This window comes from Ursus arctos, unplaced genomic scaffold (assembly GCF_023065955.2).
Source record: "Ursus arctos isolate Adak ecotype North America unplaced genomic scaffold, UrsArc2.0 scaffold_14, whole genome shotgun sequence".
Classification (NCBI taxonomy): Eukaryota; Metazoa; Chordata; class Mammalia; order Carnivora; family Ursidae; genus Ursus; species Ursus arctos.
This window is the reverse complement of record NW_026622808.1, coordinates 12,037,885-12,052,820: the sequence shown is the minus strand read 5'-3', so window position 1 is coordinate 12,052,820 and position 14,936 is coordinate 12,037,885. Positions and strand designations below refer to the sequence as shown.

At 51.5% G+C, this 14,936-nt stretch overlaps 1 protein-coding gene across 6 annotated transcripts in view; it reads right to left on the bottom strand.

The window, feature by feature from the left end:
- Window positions 1-14,936, bottom strand: part of ZZEF1 (zinc finger ZZ-type and EF-hand domain containing 1) — a 99,995-nt gene that overhangs the window by 64,618 nt on the left and 20,441 nt on the right. For all 6 annotated transcript variants that reach the window (XM_057311389.1, XM_057311387.1, XM_057311390.1 and 3 more), the window contains exons 7-12: window positions 11,531-11,647; window positions 10,436-10,614; window positions 8,900-8,998; window positions 4,952-5,043; window positions 4,448-4,596; window positions 783-894 (exon numbers count right to left, since the gene is read on the bottom strand). In XM_057311389.1, coding sequence (XP_057167372.1) covers window positions 783-894; window positions 4,448-4,596; window positions 4,952-5,043; window positions 8,900-8,998; window positions 10,436-10,614; window positions 11,531-11,647 — 748 coding nt within the window. The remainder of the gene's footprint in view (window positions 1-782; window positions 895-4,447; window positions 4,597-4,951; window positions 5,044-8,899; window positions 8,999-10,435; window positions 10,615-11,530; window positions 11,648-14,936) is intronic.

Here is a 14,936-nt window from a genome sequence, read left to right as displayed (position 1 = left end):
TCTTCAGGGCAAACACAGGGAAGTACATCTGCTCTGTGGCCCAGTCGTTTTGAAACAGGAGTCACGTCTATGGCAGAAACAGCCAGCAAATGCCCTACGGAATCCTCTCCAAACTCCCGACTAGTGTATACGACCCACAGCCCGGGACGCCGCACTGTCTGCTCGGAGCCAAAGCCACGTGAACGCCCACCTGCTATGCGAACCCTCCGATTCTGACAGTGGCAGCTCCTTGGCCACGAGCTTTCAGACTGCCCTTGTCAGGCGCGTCAACCCTGACCGAACAGCTACTGCCTCTAAGCCCCGAAGACAGTGCGCACTTCTCTTACTGAAGCGTCTCGCTAGGCGTGACACTAAGGCTGAAAGAAGTGAAGTGGCCAGACCACCACGGTTTCCCTCACAGCCACGGAGACACATCTGTCGTGCACTCAGGCCAGAGTGCTCCCCACTCTCCCTGCTGCACACACCACTCCCCACACACCCTAGCCTGGCCGCGGGCAGTGACCTCATCGACCTTCAACACTTGGCAGCACACCAGCTTTCCGGGCTAGCTTTCCCCCGTGACCGTGGGCCGGGTGAGCCACGCTTCCCCGTGTGTCCCCGTATCGTGGCGTCTCCTACGCCTGTGTCTCCCACTGGACCACAGGTTCCGTGAGGGTCACAGTCACGACCGACCGGCTTCCAGAGCTGGCACGGGGCTGGCGCGCACGAGCCGCTCCGTGAACGTGGACGGAATCACTGGAGGCGGTGGGCGCACGTGGGGGCCATGGCTCCCTAATGCTTACTTTGGCAACTCTGCACCGCTGCAACTTCACATCTGCTTCATCCCATTCTTCTTCTAGCTCGAACCAGCCAACAGGGTCATCCTCTCCAAGGCCATCAGCTGAGCAACCAACCCTGTGAACACAATGGTAATCACAAAGCACTGTCCTCTTCCTAAACTTCTCGGGAGTCTGGCGCGTGAGGCACCATCTGGGCAGCATATAGCTTGGACGTACGGCCTGCAGTAAGCAGCGGGACGGGGTGTGGCACCTGCTGCCTGTAAGCCCAGGGCGTAGTTGCTGGTGATGTCCTCCCCGTTCCCCCGCCTCCTTCCCTCCGACATGGGAAAAAGCATCAGTCCCAAATATAATCCGGGACTAAGGAGAAAGTTTGCCTCTCTAGATAACTGGCATAGTGGAAAAATGAGACATGAAACCAAGACGTCCTCGATGAGTGACTCGGGACTAAGAAACAATGCAACAACCGCTGTGTGCTTCTAGAAAGATCCAAAGGAGAGGCAGGTTCCGTTTTCTTTCCCTAGGTCTGGCTACTCTGTACGCCCAGCCTGAGCTCCAGTGCACGTGCAACAGCGAAGGGTAAGAGCCAGACAACGTGCAGGACCCGGAGCTCCACAAAAGTTAAACTCCAGCCTCCGCGTTTTTTCCTGTTCCTTCGAAGGTCCTTCCAGGAACGCATCTCAGCCTCAGGGCTCAAGAAGCACAACTCCGGCCACTTCTTTTTGAAAAACTAGGCACTTGAATTGTACTCCCTTTTCCGGGATTAAATAACCAAAGGAGAAGAGGGCAGTCTTTTCAAGTAGCGCTCCTAACCTTTCCACTACTCAGGCTGTGATGCAGCCAGCAAGCTAGCAACAAGGGAGTGTTCTGTGTGGAAAAGCAAACGCGGGCAGTCGTGGCAAGAAGAGGGAGAAGATTAAGGGTCCACAGTAGATTCTGTAACAGGGAGAAAAAACGTTCTCTTCTTAACAGAAGACTTTCTTAGCATCAATCATGACATAACTAATCCTAAAACCAATAGGACAGGAGGTATTCTGTCTTAACGCAAAACCACGTCAATGAGTTTCATCAATATTGTGTCTGAGGATTTTTTTAATTTGCTGTGCGGCAGAGCCATCAAGAAGCTCTGCGAGAGGGAGACGCCACTGGCCGGTGACAGCACAAAGAGGCAACCTCGTTCACTACGCCACACAGAAGACAGACGGCAGAAAAGAGAACGGACTGTGTGTCCCCTGAGCACGCACGGCAGTCAGACAGATGGCTCAGGAGCGTACTGACTGACTGACATCGGGCCAGAAGGACAGGGAAGAAGACAGATGCGTGTACGTTAACATTTTGATTTCCAAGCTGGAGAGAGACTGGCAACACGCAGGTCGACCAACCCAGGATTTCGGAGTAGTTCGGGCTGCAACCAGAAGCTACAGTCAGCAAGCGAGTAGTGAATAAACCTACATCAAGGTTAAAAGAAAATCCTATGTAAGATGTGAAAGATCTTATTTAACAGCAGGTTTTAGCTCTTTGATACGTCCCAGGAATGGGAAAGAGCTGCCTAAAAACACATTCAAAAGAAAAAAAAAGATCTTTTGGGGGCGCCTGGGTGGTTCGGACTATTAAACGCCACCTTTGGCTCAGGTCCTAATCCCGAGGTCCTGGGATCGAGCCTGGCATCAGGCTCCCTGCTCAGCGGGGAGCCTGCTTCTCCCTCTCCTCCCCGCTCCTGCTTTCTCTTGCTCTGTCTGTCTCGGGAGATTTTAGGAATGAAGGAGATTTGTTCCAATTCATGGAGAGGGTTGGAATCACAGATGTAGATTTCAACTGGACATGACCTAACCCCTGAAGGGCAGTGAGTTCTCCATCACGAGGACTGTTCTGGAGACTGGACGACCATCTATCAGGAACGCCACCCAAAGGCAGTCCAGAGGAGAGAGGGGGTTACTCTAGATCCGTGCTACTCCACGTGTGGTCCGTGGGTGGGGAACATCAGTCACCTGCCAGCTTCTTACGGGTCAGAGCCCCACCCAGAACTACTGAATCAGAATCCACGTGGAACACGGTCCTCAGTGATGCGTGTGCACAGCCAAGGTTAGTGGCACGGTCCCAGGTGACCGCTGATGGCCTCTGTTAACTCTAGCTCCCGTCACCCCAGACAGTAGCACAATCAGCAAGTCCTGGGCTCAGCTCCGTGAGTTTTAATTGCTGTCAGGAACGCGGGAGGCAACGCTGCCCGGGGCTCACCAATGCACTCTGGGGCTGAATTCGACAGCTCCACTTGCGGACTCTGTCCAAAGGAGCCTGGGTAACAGCTGACCCCGCTGCTCACTCCCTAGTCCCTTTACCCTCACCCCCCTGGGCTTCCTGCTGCCTCGCAGGCTGTTCTCAGCCTCCTGGTGCCTCTCGGCGTGTTGATCTAGAGGGTCTCTCTTCTCTTCCCAGCCCACATACTCTTCCAGAACAATCTAACTCACCTTAATTACCCTTCCAACTGTCTCTCCTACTGGTACCTTCGGTACCTCTTCCAGGCTCAACGCACTCATCCAAGGAGCTGCCAAGTACCTCCACGTCTTCCTAGACCTCAAATGCAGCAGAACCAAAACAGAGCTCACCACCTTCCCTACAGACTGTTTTCCCAAGTTAGTTTCTGTCAGAGAAGGGCACTCCCAGTGTCCCCACCTGCCCCAGCCCAAATCCCAGGACTCCCCAATGCCTACACAACCTTCCTCCTCTGCTCTACAGTCACCATCTGATGGTCTCTTCATCGGTTCCCACCTCTCCATCACTGCCAATGCTGCTCTAGCCGAGGGGCCCCAGGCCTCGGGCCGCCTCCTCCATTTCCGTTCCGCCTCCATGCTGGCTCTCCCCTGGCCACACTGCACACAGCACGATCCAGAACCAGGACAGTACTTGTAAAACACACATCTGGTCTCCCTGTTCTTCCCCCGAAGTTCCTTGACACTATGCTGGCCCCCCACCCTTGCTTGGATAAAGTCCAAGCCCTGAGCCAGAGACAGAAAGGCCTTTAGTAAGCAGGCTGCTTCCTGGCCCTCCAGCTCCACGTCCCGCCACTCCACCTCGCAGTCACTTCTGGCACCTGCGGGGCCCTGCGCCTGCCCTACTTCACCTACGAGTGTGCTCGAATATTTGCTCAGGACCTCTCCTCCGAGTGTGCATCCCCCTTAGCTCTGACCACAAACAACACTCCCTCCGGGGTCTTGCCTCCCAGAGCCCAGTGCTGACAACACCTCAACGCTGCTGGTCTGAGCAGACAGTAAGCACCGCAGAGCAGGGACTGTGCTACCTTGTTCGCTGTGTCTCTTCCACACCGAGCAGCAGGCCCAGTGCAGAGTGGTCTCCAGTGAAAGATGATTAGGAGGAGGGAGGCTGGGGCAACAGTACACTGCCCGGCGCCTAGTGAGACTGAAGACAGGCCAGGCGTGTATCACCCCCAGCCATTCTGGAGATGTGCAGGCCTGGTCACGGAAGGGACCAAGGCAGGACCTATGAACAGATTAAGACACGTCTTCGCAGATGCTGCTAGAAAGCAGTGAGTGCTCATGGCCACTGCGGGTGGGCTAGGGCCACCTCTTCCAGGGAGACACGAAAGCACATTTTGCCAACAAGATAAACGCATACAGCCTTCTTTAACTACAGAGATTTTTTTTCCTGCTCCTTACCTGCTTTTTACAAACTGCCTGAATTCCTGAAGCTTCCATTTGTCATATTTTTCAAACCTTTTGAAGTGTTCTTCCGCATGGAATTTATCCGAAGATGAGTTATAGGCGAACACCAGCCCACACTGGGCACCAATGCCACCGCGCCGAACCTGAAAACAGAGACCTAGCTGAAGCACGCTGAAGGCGCTGTGTCCCGTGGCCGCTGTGTCCCAAACAATACGGTTAAACTCAAAGAGCTTAAAGCAGAATCAAACCAACAAGATGACACTTTGAATCCGTTAAGTCCTGGAAAAGTAAAAAAGCTGCTTCCTGAGAAGAGACCCCTTAGAATCACACCTCCCCAGACAACAGTCCACTCCCCCGTGAGTCCCTGTGCTCTGCTACAGGCCTGGCACAGAATGGTCACATCATGCATGATGAAAAGTAGTGACACAGACGCTGAAATGGAATCCTATTTTTAAAAATAGCAGTAATGTTGCTTAAAGAAGGGAGTATGATAATTACCATAATTCTGATCTGCGTTACTTGGAATGCAGATTCTGTTCCTGTAGAAAAAATGGTACTTGCTCTGGTCTTTCCAGTCTCTGTAAGAAACCCTGCAAAAGGGAGACACTGAAGTGAGGACGACCGACTCATTTGTCATAACCCTGACAGAGACCAAGCAAACACACCAGACCCTTTGTGGTTGGCGAGGGTAACTAGTCTATCTGGTACTTTTATACAAGTCAGAAAAAGACTTCCCCTCTGCACAGGTGTGCGCTCACTGCCAGCCCCCCGGTTACAGACCGTGGCTAGCATGCCCTCCTCAGTGCCCCGTCTTCTCAACCAGGCCGGCAGCCCTGCTCTGAGATAACAATAAAGAAATACAAAGTTTATAAAGATCTTGACTTAACCGCAAACAGGCAAAAGCCCAGACAACCAATCGTCTTTCTGTGCCATTCCTGAAACCATGCCTGATGCTTGACTGACTAGGCCGACAAAGGCACGCAGGCCTGGAGGACGACAGAGGGATGACAGAACTTCCAGAACATCTGTCAGGAACAGGCAGAAAACAGCACAGTCTGGGGGCCACCTCCACCTTTTGCTGTCTGTGAGCTATTGTACAACCCTGTAAACCAGAGTCAAGACAGTAACGCAGATGGTTCCCGCCCACAGAAAATGCAGCTCCTTCTTCTTCATGACGCTGACCAATGGTGTATCTATCTGTGGATTCCTGTCGGCATTCTTATTGGGCTGTACGTATTTTACGAATTCTCCTTTGAACCGTCTGTAACATCTTACTGGTTCCTCACGAATTAATGAGATAAATGAAACGTATAACTGTTCATTTTACGTTTGTATGAAAGCCATGCTTTACCTCTCTTGTTGTTGTTAATTACCCTTTCATAATTCACAGAAAGGTCTGCTGCTAGACCCAAGGCTGCCTTTCTCTTTCAAACCTCTGTAGTGATAGAATTCACACCCATGCCCACATCAGCATCAAACCACCAACCATCCCGGAACCATGAACGGCCCTCAACCGTTCTGCCTGCTCAAGATCAAGAGATTAAACCCGCTTCACGCTGCTTCTTTCATTACACTGAATTCAATAAACAAAAATGTCTGAAGTTGAACCTCCGTAAGACAATATGCAAAACGTGTCACCAAAAGCAAGACAATTAAATCCAAAGGAACATTGACTAACTACAGAGAGAAGCTACGGCAGGATCTAGTTCCATCAAACAGTAATTATGTCGGCAGTTTGCAGAAGCCACAGTCGGAGATCCGCACGACTCGGCTCACGGTGAGACGACCCTACCCAGCCCGCCCCGCCGCGCACCGACGTCTGCCCACGCCAGCCGACCGCCAGCCCTTGTCGTCTGTCTCACAGGAGCTGAAGCAGTAACTACATCACAAGAATCAGACTTTGATGACGTTGCCACCAAATACACATCTAAAGGCCAAAATAAATGTATAAACAAAGACTAAAACGTAAATAAATAAAACTTTGTTCTTCCCTTCCTTGGTAAAAAACAAAACACAGCTCATGTGATGTCCTAAAGCTCCGTCAGTTTTGATATCATGCCCTCCCACAGCAAATTTATTCTCTTAAAATGATGATGGTAAAGAAAATAACCAATCACAGAGTGAAAGAACTGAGCAAACCTACCCCTTCGGTCTACGGGCAGCACGCTGCGTTCTTTTAAATTAGCAGACGAAAGCTGGCGCTCCGGAGGACCCAAGTGTGGGTTCCCTGGGCAGCAAGACACACCCTCTAGAACCGGCACTTCCTGGCACTCGGGGAATGTGAAGCACACCCGTGAAGAGCTTTTCCCCCCATACAGGAAAGAAAGCCATCCCTCCTCAAGACCCAACTGTCCCGGCTCTGAGCACTTTCCCCTGCCCTGCCTATCTCCTCAGGCTCATTTTCGGTAGTGACGGCTGTGGAGGGAGTGACCAGGAGAAACAGAGTCTCCTCCCCAGGCCTACGCACATCCCACCTGTGCAACTGTCAGAAACACAACCAAAACAACAAATCCACAAATTCCAACCACTTCACAAGACCCATCCATCCGAGGGAAGCAGAAGGCAGGGAGGGGGGGCAGGCAGATGAGACACAGGGAGAACAACAGTATTCGATCCTCACAACTACAGAAAAATTAGCAGTGCGTTTGGACTTGGAAGAGTGTTACAAATCCACATACCATGTTTTAAGATGGTGAAAATACTCTGTATGATGTTATAATGATGGATACATGTCACTATACGTTTGTTTAAACCCCCAGAACACACAACATCAAGAGTGGACCCTGAAGGGGGCGCCTGGGTGGCGCAGTCGTCATTTAAGCACCCAACCCTTTGTCTTGGCTCAGGTAGGGATCTGTGGGTTGTGAGATCGAGCCCCGCATTAGGCTCCGCACTCAGCACGGAGCCTGCTTAAGACTCTCTCCCTCTCTCTCTGCCCCTCCCCCTCAAGCGCGCGCATGTGCCTGTCCGTGTGTGTGTGTGTGTGTGTGCGTGTGCGCGCGCGTGCTCTCTCTCTCTCGCTCCCTCTGTCTCTCAGACCCTAAGGTAAACTACGGACTTTGGTCAGTGATGACATGTTGCCGTGGGCTTGTCCTTGGTAAGGACGTGTCTCCCTCTGGAGTGATGGTCACAATGAGGGCAGCTGTCTGTGGGGGGAAGGTGGGGGGAAGGGAACTCTCTGTGCCTTCCTCCAATTTTGTTATAAACCTAAAAGTGCTCTAAAAAAAGTCTTAAAAAAGAAAGACTAGAGACGTGATTTGAAACGGTGATAAAAGTAAAAAATAAAATACGAAGATAAAATAAAACAGCAGAGACGCTTTTCAGCGGATGGTGACGGGAGTACAAATCCATCTACAGGTTTGGGGAAGGCTCTGCCTTACATGCTCTGGAGACAGAAATCCTGACTCTTCCAGAGAGCGAAGGAAAAACACAGGGGCCCCTGGCAGAGTGGTCTTGCCTTTCCTGGGTGGGGGGAGGGGAAAAGGGCAACAAACCCACTATGTGTGGCAGGGGAGTGCACGGCCTGTGTGGCCCTTAGCGGCCTGTAGCGGAACAGGAGAGGGACACGGTGAAGGAAACGTCCCTGCAGAGGCTGTGCTGCACTGGGACAACTGCAGCAAGAGTGTCCCACGTAAGCGTCTCTGGCACGCAAAGTCCACCAGGGAGAGGAGGCGCCTCGGGGAGAAGCACGAACACAGGAGACACGACAGAGAAGAGGTGACCGCGAGAACGCGTGTGGCCGGCACTGCTGTGACGAAGGCCAAGGAGAAAGCAAAGCCAAAGCAGGAAGGCAATTCCCGCCAGTGTTTGAGAACTGCCAGCACATTCCCCTTCCTGGGCCCGACTGGCGAGGTTCTAGGCCGTGCAGTGAGCACGAGGGGGCACGTGCAGGAGACGAACTGGCTGGCCAACACGACGGAGGAGGAAGGGACTCACAGACACCCCGGGACGAGGAACAGGGCCTAGCAGCGCACGGGAGAACGCATCAGCAGCTCCCACGTCAACAGCAGGGAGCAGTGAGGTTCTTTCGGACGCTCCAGATCCAGAGGAGTCACACTGAGAAATACCTTTCTCCTGAAATTACGTTCTCAGCAGCACTGTGCCTCGGGTCTGCTGCGTTTCTGAACGCTCAGGATAACACAATGAAAAAATAATCTAAATTTAAAAACGGTTAACTTTTTATATGCCAAAAGGAAGAGTCCTTGCTTTTCGAAACTGAGGGCTCTCGCGTACTCAGAAGTCGCTACAAGCGACCGACACCTAGCGGAGTACGAGGCTGCGCTACGGAAGGCACGCGCCTGGGTCAAGACCCATCGCCTGGCAAAGGCCAGCACCGCACGCAGCCTCGCGCTCCAAGCAGTCCGGAGCCCCGCACGCAGTCTCACGCCGCCAGAGGGCGCGCCGCAGTCCTTCCGCTCACCGCACACGGACAGACCGACCACTCACCGTCTCTCGTCCACGGCTCGACGAGGAGGTTTTCAGGCCCCGACTTCTCTTCTTTCCCTTTGACATCACAGGCCTGAAGGGTCAACTGAAGAGGTTTACCTGATCAAAGAAAAGAGAGAGAATGAGAGCCTTAAGCTAACGCAATGCAAAAAATAAAAACTAGCAGGCACGTCCGTGGAAACGGAGAGCAGCGGGCCAGCAGACTGCTGACGGAAAACGCACCTGTTGAAAAGCTAAAACAGAGCAGCTGACACCGTTCTTCTATGCTTTCCTGAAGGGGACCAAGTACGGCTTTATGTTCCTACGCGACTCCAAGAAGCGGTCTCCAGAATAACCACTCCTCAGAAACAGAGCGCATTAGAAGATACAGACTGACAGCACAGCTCCAACGTGTTTGGGAGAGGGATTCCCAAAAGAGTGTTTTGGGGCCAATAACTAATCGTATTACAATTGCATTTAAATATATAAATAAGATCTTAGGGTCTTGGGTCTTGTTTCTTTAGTATACCTGCAGGAAAATCTTGAAAGTTGTAAGAATTTTAAAAAGTGTCATCTGCTATGATGACCTGAAAGCTTCCCCTTCCCTTTCGTGTTAGTAGTACTGTAACGAACACCCATGAACCTGCAAGCCAGCTCAGAGCTAGAACCCTGCCAGGAACAAACGTTCCCTCCTGTGTCACTCTTCCATCCAGGGTTCCCCGCCCAAATAACCGCTCACCTGAACGGAGAACTTTCCGGAGAGGACTTTCCAAACACTATGTATCCCTCCCATCCAGCCACGCTGCTATGGGCTCCCCACCCCACCAAAAATGACCTTTTCAAATTTAAGGGGAAAACTAGATTTACAAGACATCAATGGTCTGACCTTAAAAATCAAACATAAATTATGAAGTTGTATTGAGGCGAAGGCACAAACACCATGGCAGAAACGGCACAGTTTGCCCGTATAACTGAAGAGGATGGGATCCAATACTACACTTTGAGGACAGAAACGTTAGCACTAGAGGCCGGGATGGCAAATGAGCTGTTCCTCACATACCAACCCAGAAGGCTTAGGAGGACCCATCCTGAGCCGGCAGGGAAGTGCTACGGAAGACGGCTGCCGGGCCCTGGGGGCAAGGCGGTAGCAGGCGTGCCGCTGTCACAGGGACCCAGAGCGATGCAGCCTAAGACCAGGATGCTTTGTGCCGTGTCGGGGCCAGTTCCCTCCCTCCTCCAGAGGGGAGGTACTCCAACTTCCCAGCCCCGCTGTCTACACAGAGAGACACACCTGCACCTCATCGAAGACGGCTGTGATCAAATGGCCGCCGAGCCTAAGGGGTCAGACCAGTCACGCCCAGGAGGTACAGCCCTGGGGATGCTCAGGGCCCCTCTGATGCTGCCATCAAGGGGCCCACGTGCCCCTCCTCCCTGCCCCCGCAGGAGAGGCCGTGTTCATCCTGGAGTCACGGAGTAGCGACCAACCGGCCGAGGAGGTGAGAAGACACCAGGGGGATGACGGTGTCCTGGCCTGTCCACCGTGCCGCACTCACATACCGTATTTAAGGAGCAAGCTCTGCCGGACGGACGCCATGGAAGAGATGAGGGACGAGGCGTCGTACTGTGCATCCAGGCGGTCAGTGACGGTGCACAGAGAGTCCAGCACTCTGGCAACACTTCCTCTCGCCAGCGCGAAGGCCAGAAGAGTCAGCTCCACCTCTGGAGTCGAACAGCAACTATGAACAAGGAGCCAAAAACCTGTCACTTCTTGGAAACACGGGAAAATCCAGGTAGCCCCCAAACCCCACGTAACCGACCACCAACAGTGAAATCCACCTATCACATGCTCTCTAGGTGTAGACCAGAAATACTTTCTCAAAATCCTCAAGACAACCTAAAGAAAAACTAGATCAACCCGGAGGACAGGGACGTTAAATCCTCCCCTCTGTGCCCTCCATCCATAACTATTAAATAACACTAACAACACCCATTTTAACAAGTCAAACTTTATAAACCAAACCAGACGCACATAAGCCACACGCAAAGACGCCACTACGGTAAGCCTCTGCTACTGAGAATGACTAGTGGCCGCAGACTCAAGGGCTCATCCCCCACACTAACGACCTACTCGACACGTACTCCGCCACACACTTCTCCGTCTTTTTAAACACGTTACACTGACACTCGTGAACCTGTCCCGATGTCTCAGGACCTGGTTTGCGCGCCCTGGGGGCTGAGCGGACACAGGCCGGGGCTGTCCCCACAGCAGGCACTGAGTTTGTCAAGCAACTGAGGGGCCTCGTCCAGGCGCACAGACCAGCGGCCCGTTTGCCTGTGCAGAGGGAGGCAGGCGCCCGGTGAGGCCACGGTTGGGGCTCCGAGTAAGCCAAGAGCTTCTGCACAGGGGACTCTGAGACACCTGTTCCAGCTGCATCACACGACCCCCCCCACGCCCACCCCTGGCGGTCAGGTGGTGTGGCTAGATAATGCAGCTTCGAGGGCTGAACTATGATTTTACTTTCTCTTCAGTCACTAAAAATGAGCCATTTTTAGTGCTAATCTTTAAAAGATTAAAAAAAAATTTTTTTAAGACTTAACAAGCACGTAGACCCTCTACCCCTACAAGCCCCATCTCATCAACCTTGACTTCACCTAGTTATCCTGATGAGGAAGCTGTCCACTTCTTCCAGAACGCTGGGAGACAGGAAAGTCGAGAAATCCGTAGATCCTGGTGAGAGGGAAAGCGGAGGCATGTGCTGCAGTGCCTTCCTGCAAGTGTGAGATGGAAAATCAGAACAAACCCAGGCAAAACATTAAATTAATAATACTCGACGAATACCAAATTGTCAGACGCCTGTTGGGATTAATCCCTCATGAACAAAGTCTTGCAGAGAGAGCCTGGCACACAACATCAAACCAGCTTTTCCCCCAGGAGTCATGGTGCCAAGTAACTTCACGGAGTTTCCTTCTTTTTCATTTTAAGAGTTCCATTTCTCTCCACAGACACTTATTCCAGTCCTTGGGATCCAGTCTTCATTTCACACAGGGTGGGCAGAAGACATGTACACTCTACAGAGAAAACCCTGGAGATCTCAGAAAACGTGGCCCCGGAGGCGGAGCAGTTGGTGGCCCCGTAAGCAGCTCGTGTTACACGTTCTGTCTTAAGACCTACGGCATCGACACACCGACCACCAATTTTCTTGCCCATAAACATGAGCACCTGTCACGGTTTCTCATCTTGCCTGTGTTTCTCGGCCTTTCTACCTTAATGTCTGCTTCAGCATTTCTCTTCTTGCCTGTGTTTCTCGGCCTTTCTACCGTAATGTCTGCTTCAGTGTTTCTTTTCTCTCGTCTCCTCTTACGTTTATCTCTGAATCCCCCAAAAGTTTTACCTCCTCCAGACTCATAGTCATCAGACAGACTGACGCAACCAAAAACGACTGGGCCTACTCTATGCCAGCAAGTGCGGGTGAGCGAGTGCCCTGCGAACAGCGTGGAGGTGTGCAAAAAGTAACTCAAAACTCTACAACTGACAGTCATTTCATGGGAACAGTAATGGGAATCCCTCAAACGATATGATTCCTAGTTCCAAACAGAGACAACACAGAAAGGCTAATATTGCGTCGGCTTCCCTCCGCTCGCATTCTTCTCTCGCTCTGCAAGGAGCCGCACGGGGCGGCAGCCACACTGAAAGGCAGGTGATCAAGGAGGCCTAACGCACAGGAGCGCGCAGGGATTTACCAAATTTAGTTCTACTGATTCAAGTAAACATTTGTTTCATTATTCTTTTTATTTTGCCCACTGATTTTTTTCAAAAAAAATTTTACAGTAGCTTTAGATCACTGGTATTTAAATGTTAGGAGTGAAAACATAATTACACATGAACAGTTACAACTGTTTAGGAACATAAACTTTAAATATATCCATTCCTCAACAACTTGGCATTTCTTCACAAAAATAAGGTAGAAAGCTCTTCCTCTTCAAATTCAGTCCTTCCTCTAGAAAATTCAGTCCATAAAGCAGGGCTGTACAAGGCAGGCACTCGTGTGTGTTTGGGTGGGAGGACAGGGCACCATGGGGGCCCATAATGGGGTGCTGAGGTGGGTACAGAGCAAACTGAGGAAGGTAGCTGCACAAAAGGACAGCCTGGCAGGGAACGTGAGCACCAAGGAGGGTGGCCTGGTGCTGGGCACAGGAAGACAAGGGGACGTAGGGCCTGTGCACAAGGACAGTCACAGCAGCAGCTCTGTAAAACGTGCTGGAGCAGGAGTCCGGGGAGGAGGGTGTCCAGACAAGGGCACGGGAGACGGGAGGCTGGTGATACGTAAATACAGCAGGGAAAACTCGGGCAGCAGTTTTCTCATTACCCGAGAAGGGAGGGGCAAACGCAGAGAGAGGAAACCAGAAGGAACACGGCAGTGCTGGAGTGGAAGTGGGAGTGTCGGTGCAAACTCTAGAGTTCCCAGCACTGCAGACGCAGAGATGACTACGGCTGTGAATGTGTGTAACGTACACACACGTGTGCATACTACTTCTGTACAAACATATTTCCTAGCGGGGTCCACCGAGAGGGCCTGAGAGAAGCAATGCTCTACCCGCAATGAGCTTGTGTGTTGAGTTTCTAAAGACCATTCGCCACCAAAAGGGACAATGACCCCTCAGAAACAATGGCTGATTCCAGGACGGAGGCAGGGAGCATTCGAGACAGGCCTGGAATATTTTGTTGTTCTAGAAAGTAAGGAAGTGTTCCAAGTTGCTGAGGACATGCCAAAAGGACACAGAAACCAGACCAAAGGGGTTCCCACTGGCCAAATCCGGGCCAATGTCCCATCAACACCGTGATGTCATAAGCCAGGAGCACGTAACACAGGAACCACGAGCCCACACGGAGAGCAAGTTGGAGGACGAATGGGACACTTACGGTCTCAAAACCTCCGCACAAAATACCTAGTAATTACCAAGACAAAAATCTCTTCACAATGGAAAAATCCGGCAGACGCCCCTTCCTTCAGGGATCAAAGTCAACGTGAGCAGCACTAGTAAGAGGACACTCTAAAGCTGTGTGTCACCGGACGGGACGCAATGAGAACGTGCCATCGCTTCGGTGACACTCCCGCTAGAGACACAAAACCTACACTGAATCATTATGAAATATCAGATGAACCAAAACTGAACAACGCTCCCGGAAATAACAAACCGATGATTTTCAAAAGTGTCAAAGTCATAACATCAAGGAGAGACTGAGGAACTGCCCACACTGAAGGACACTGAGGAGACACGACAAACACCAAGTGTGGCCTGGGTCCTTCTCCTACACAGGGTGTTACCGCGACAGCCCGCGGGACCCGAATGGAACCTGAGGACCGGTGGACAGCGCTGCGCCTCACCGTGAGCTTCCTGACCCTGATGGCTGCAGTGAGCGCTCCAGTTGACAGGAAACACGCACTCGTGTACTCAGGGACAACGGGGACCAGGTCTGTACCGTAGTCCCAAATGGCTCAGAAGGAAATAAAGTTGTTTGCATTGTACTTGTCATAGTTCTCTAAGTTTCTAATTGGTTTTTTTAAAAAATGGTTAAACAGGAAGCAAGAAGGGCATATGGACAAATATGACTTCACATCTGGCGCTGCCCCCCATGTTCCTGGCGAAAAAGCTTCGTTCTCAGGAGACATCCAGAGAACCGCCGCTAGTACTCTCTCTCTCTCTCTCTCTCAGACACCGAACGTAAGCATAACGCTGGTACCCCTTTGCTTCTGCGGCATATGTCACCACTTCCTGCCGCGTCTGTTACCGCTGGGTCTTTCAGCCCTACAGGCTTTTTTTCTTTTTAATTTTTTTAAATTTAAATTTAATCAAATTTTAATTTTTTAATGTTATTTTTAAATTTACTTTTACCTTTTTAATTTTTATTTTCAAAAGTGATCTACATTTACAAATAAATTTGTTTAGTCTCTCTAAGCAGAGTTCACTCCACCGTGAGTTCCGAGGTCTGGACGCACACTGGCACATCCCTGCCAGCCCAGTGACGGGCCTCAGGGGCTGTCCCAGTACCCTCGTC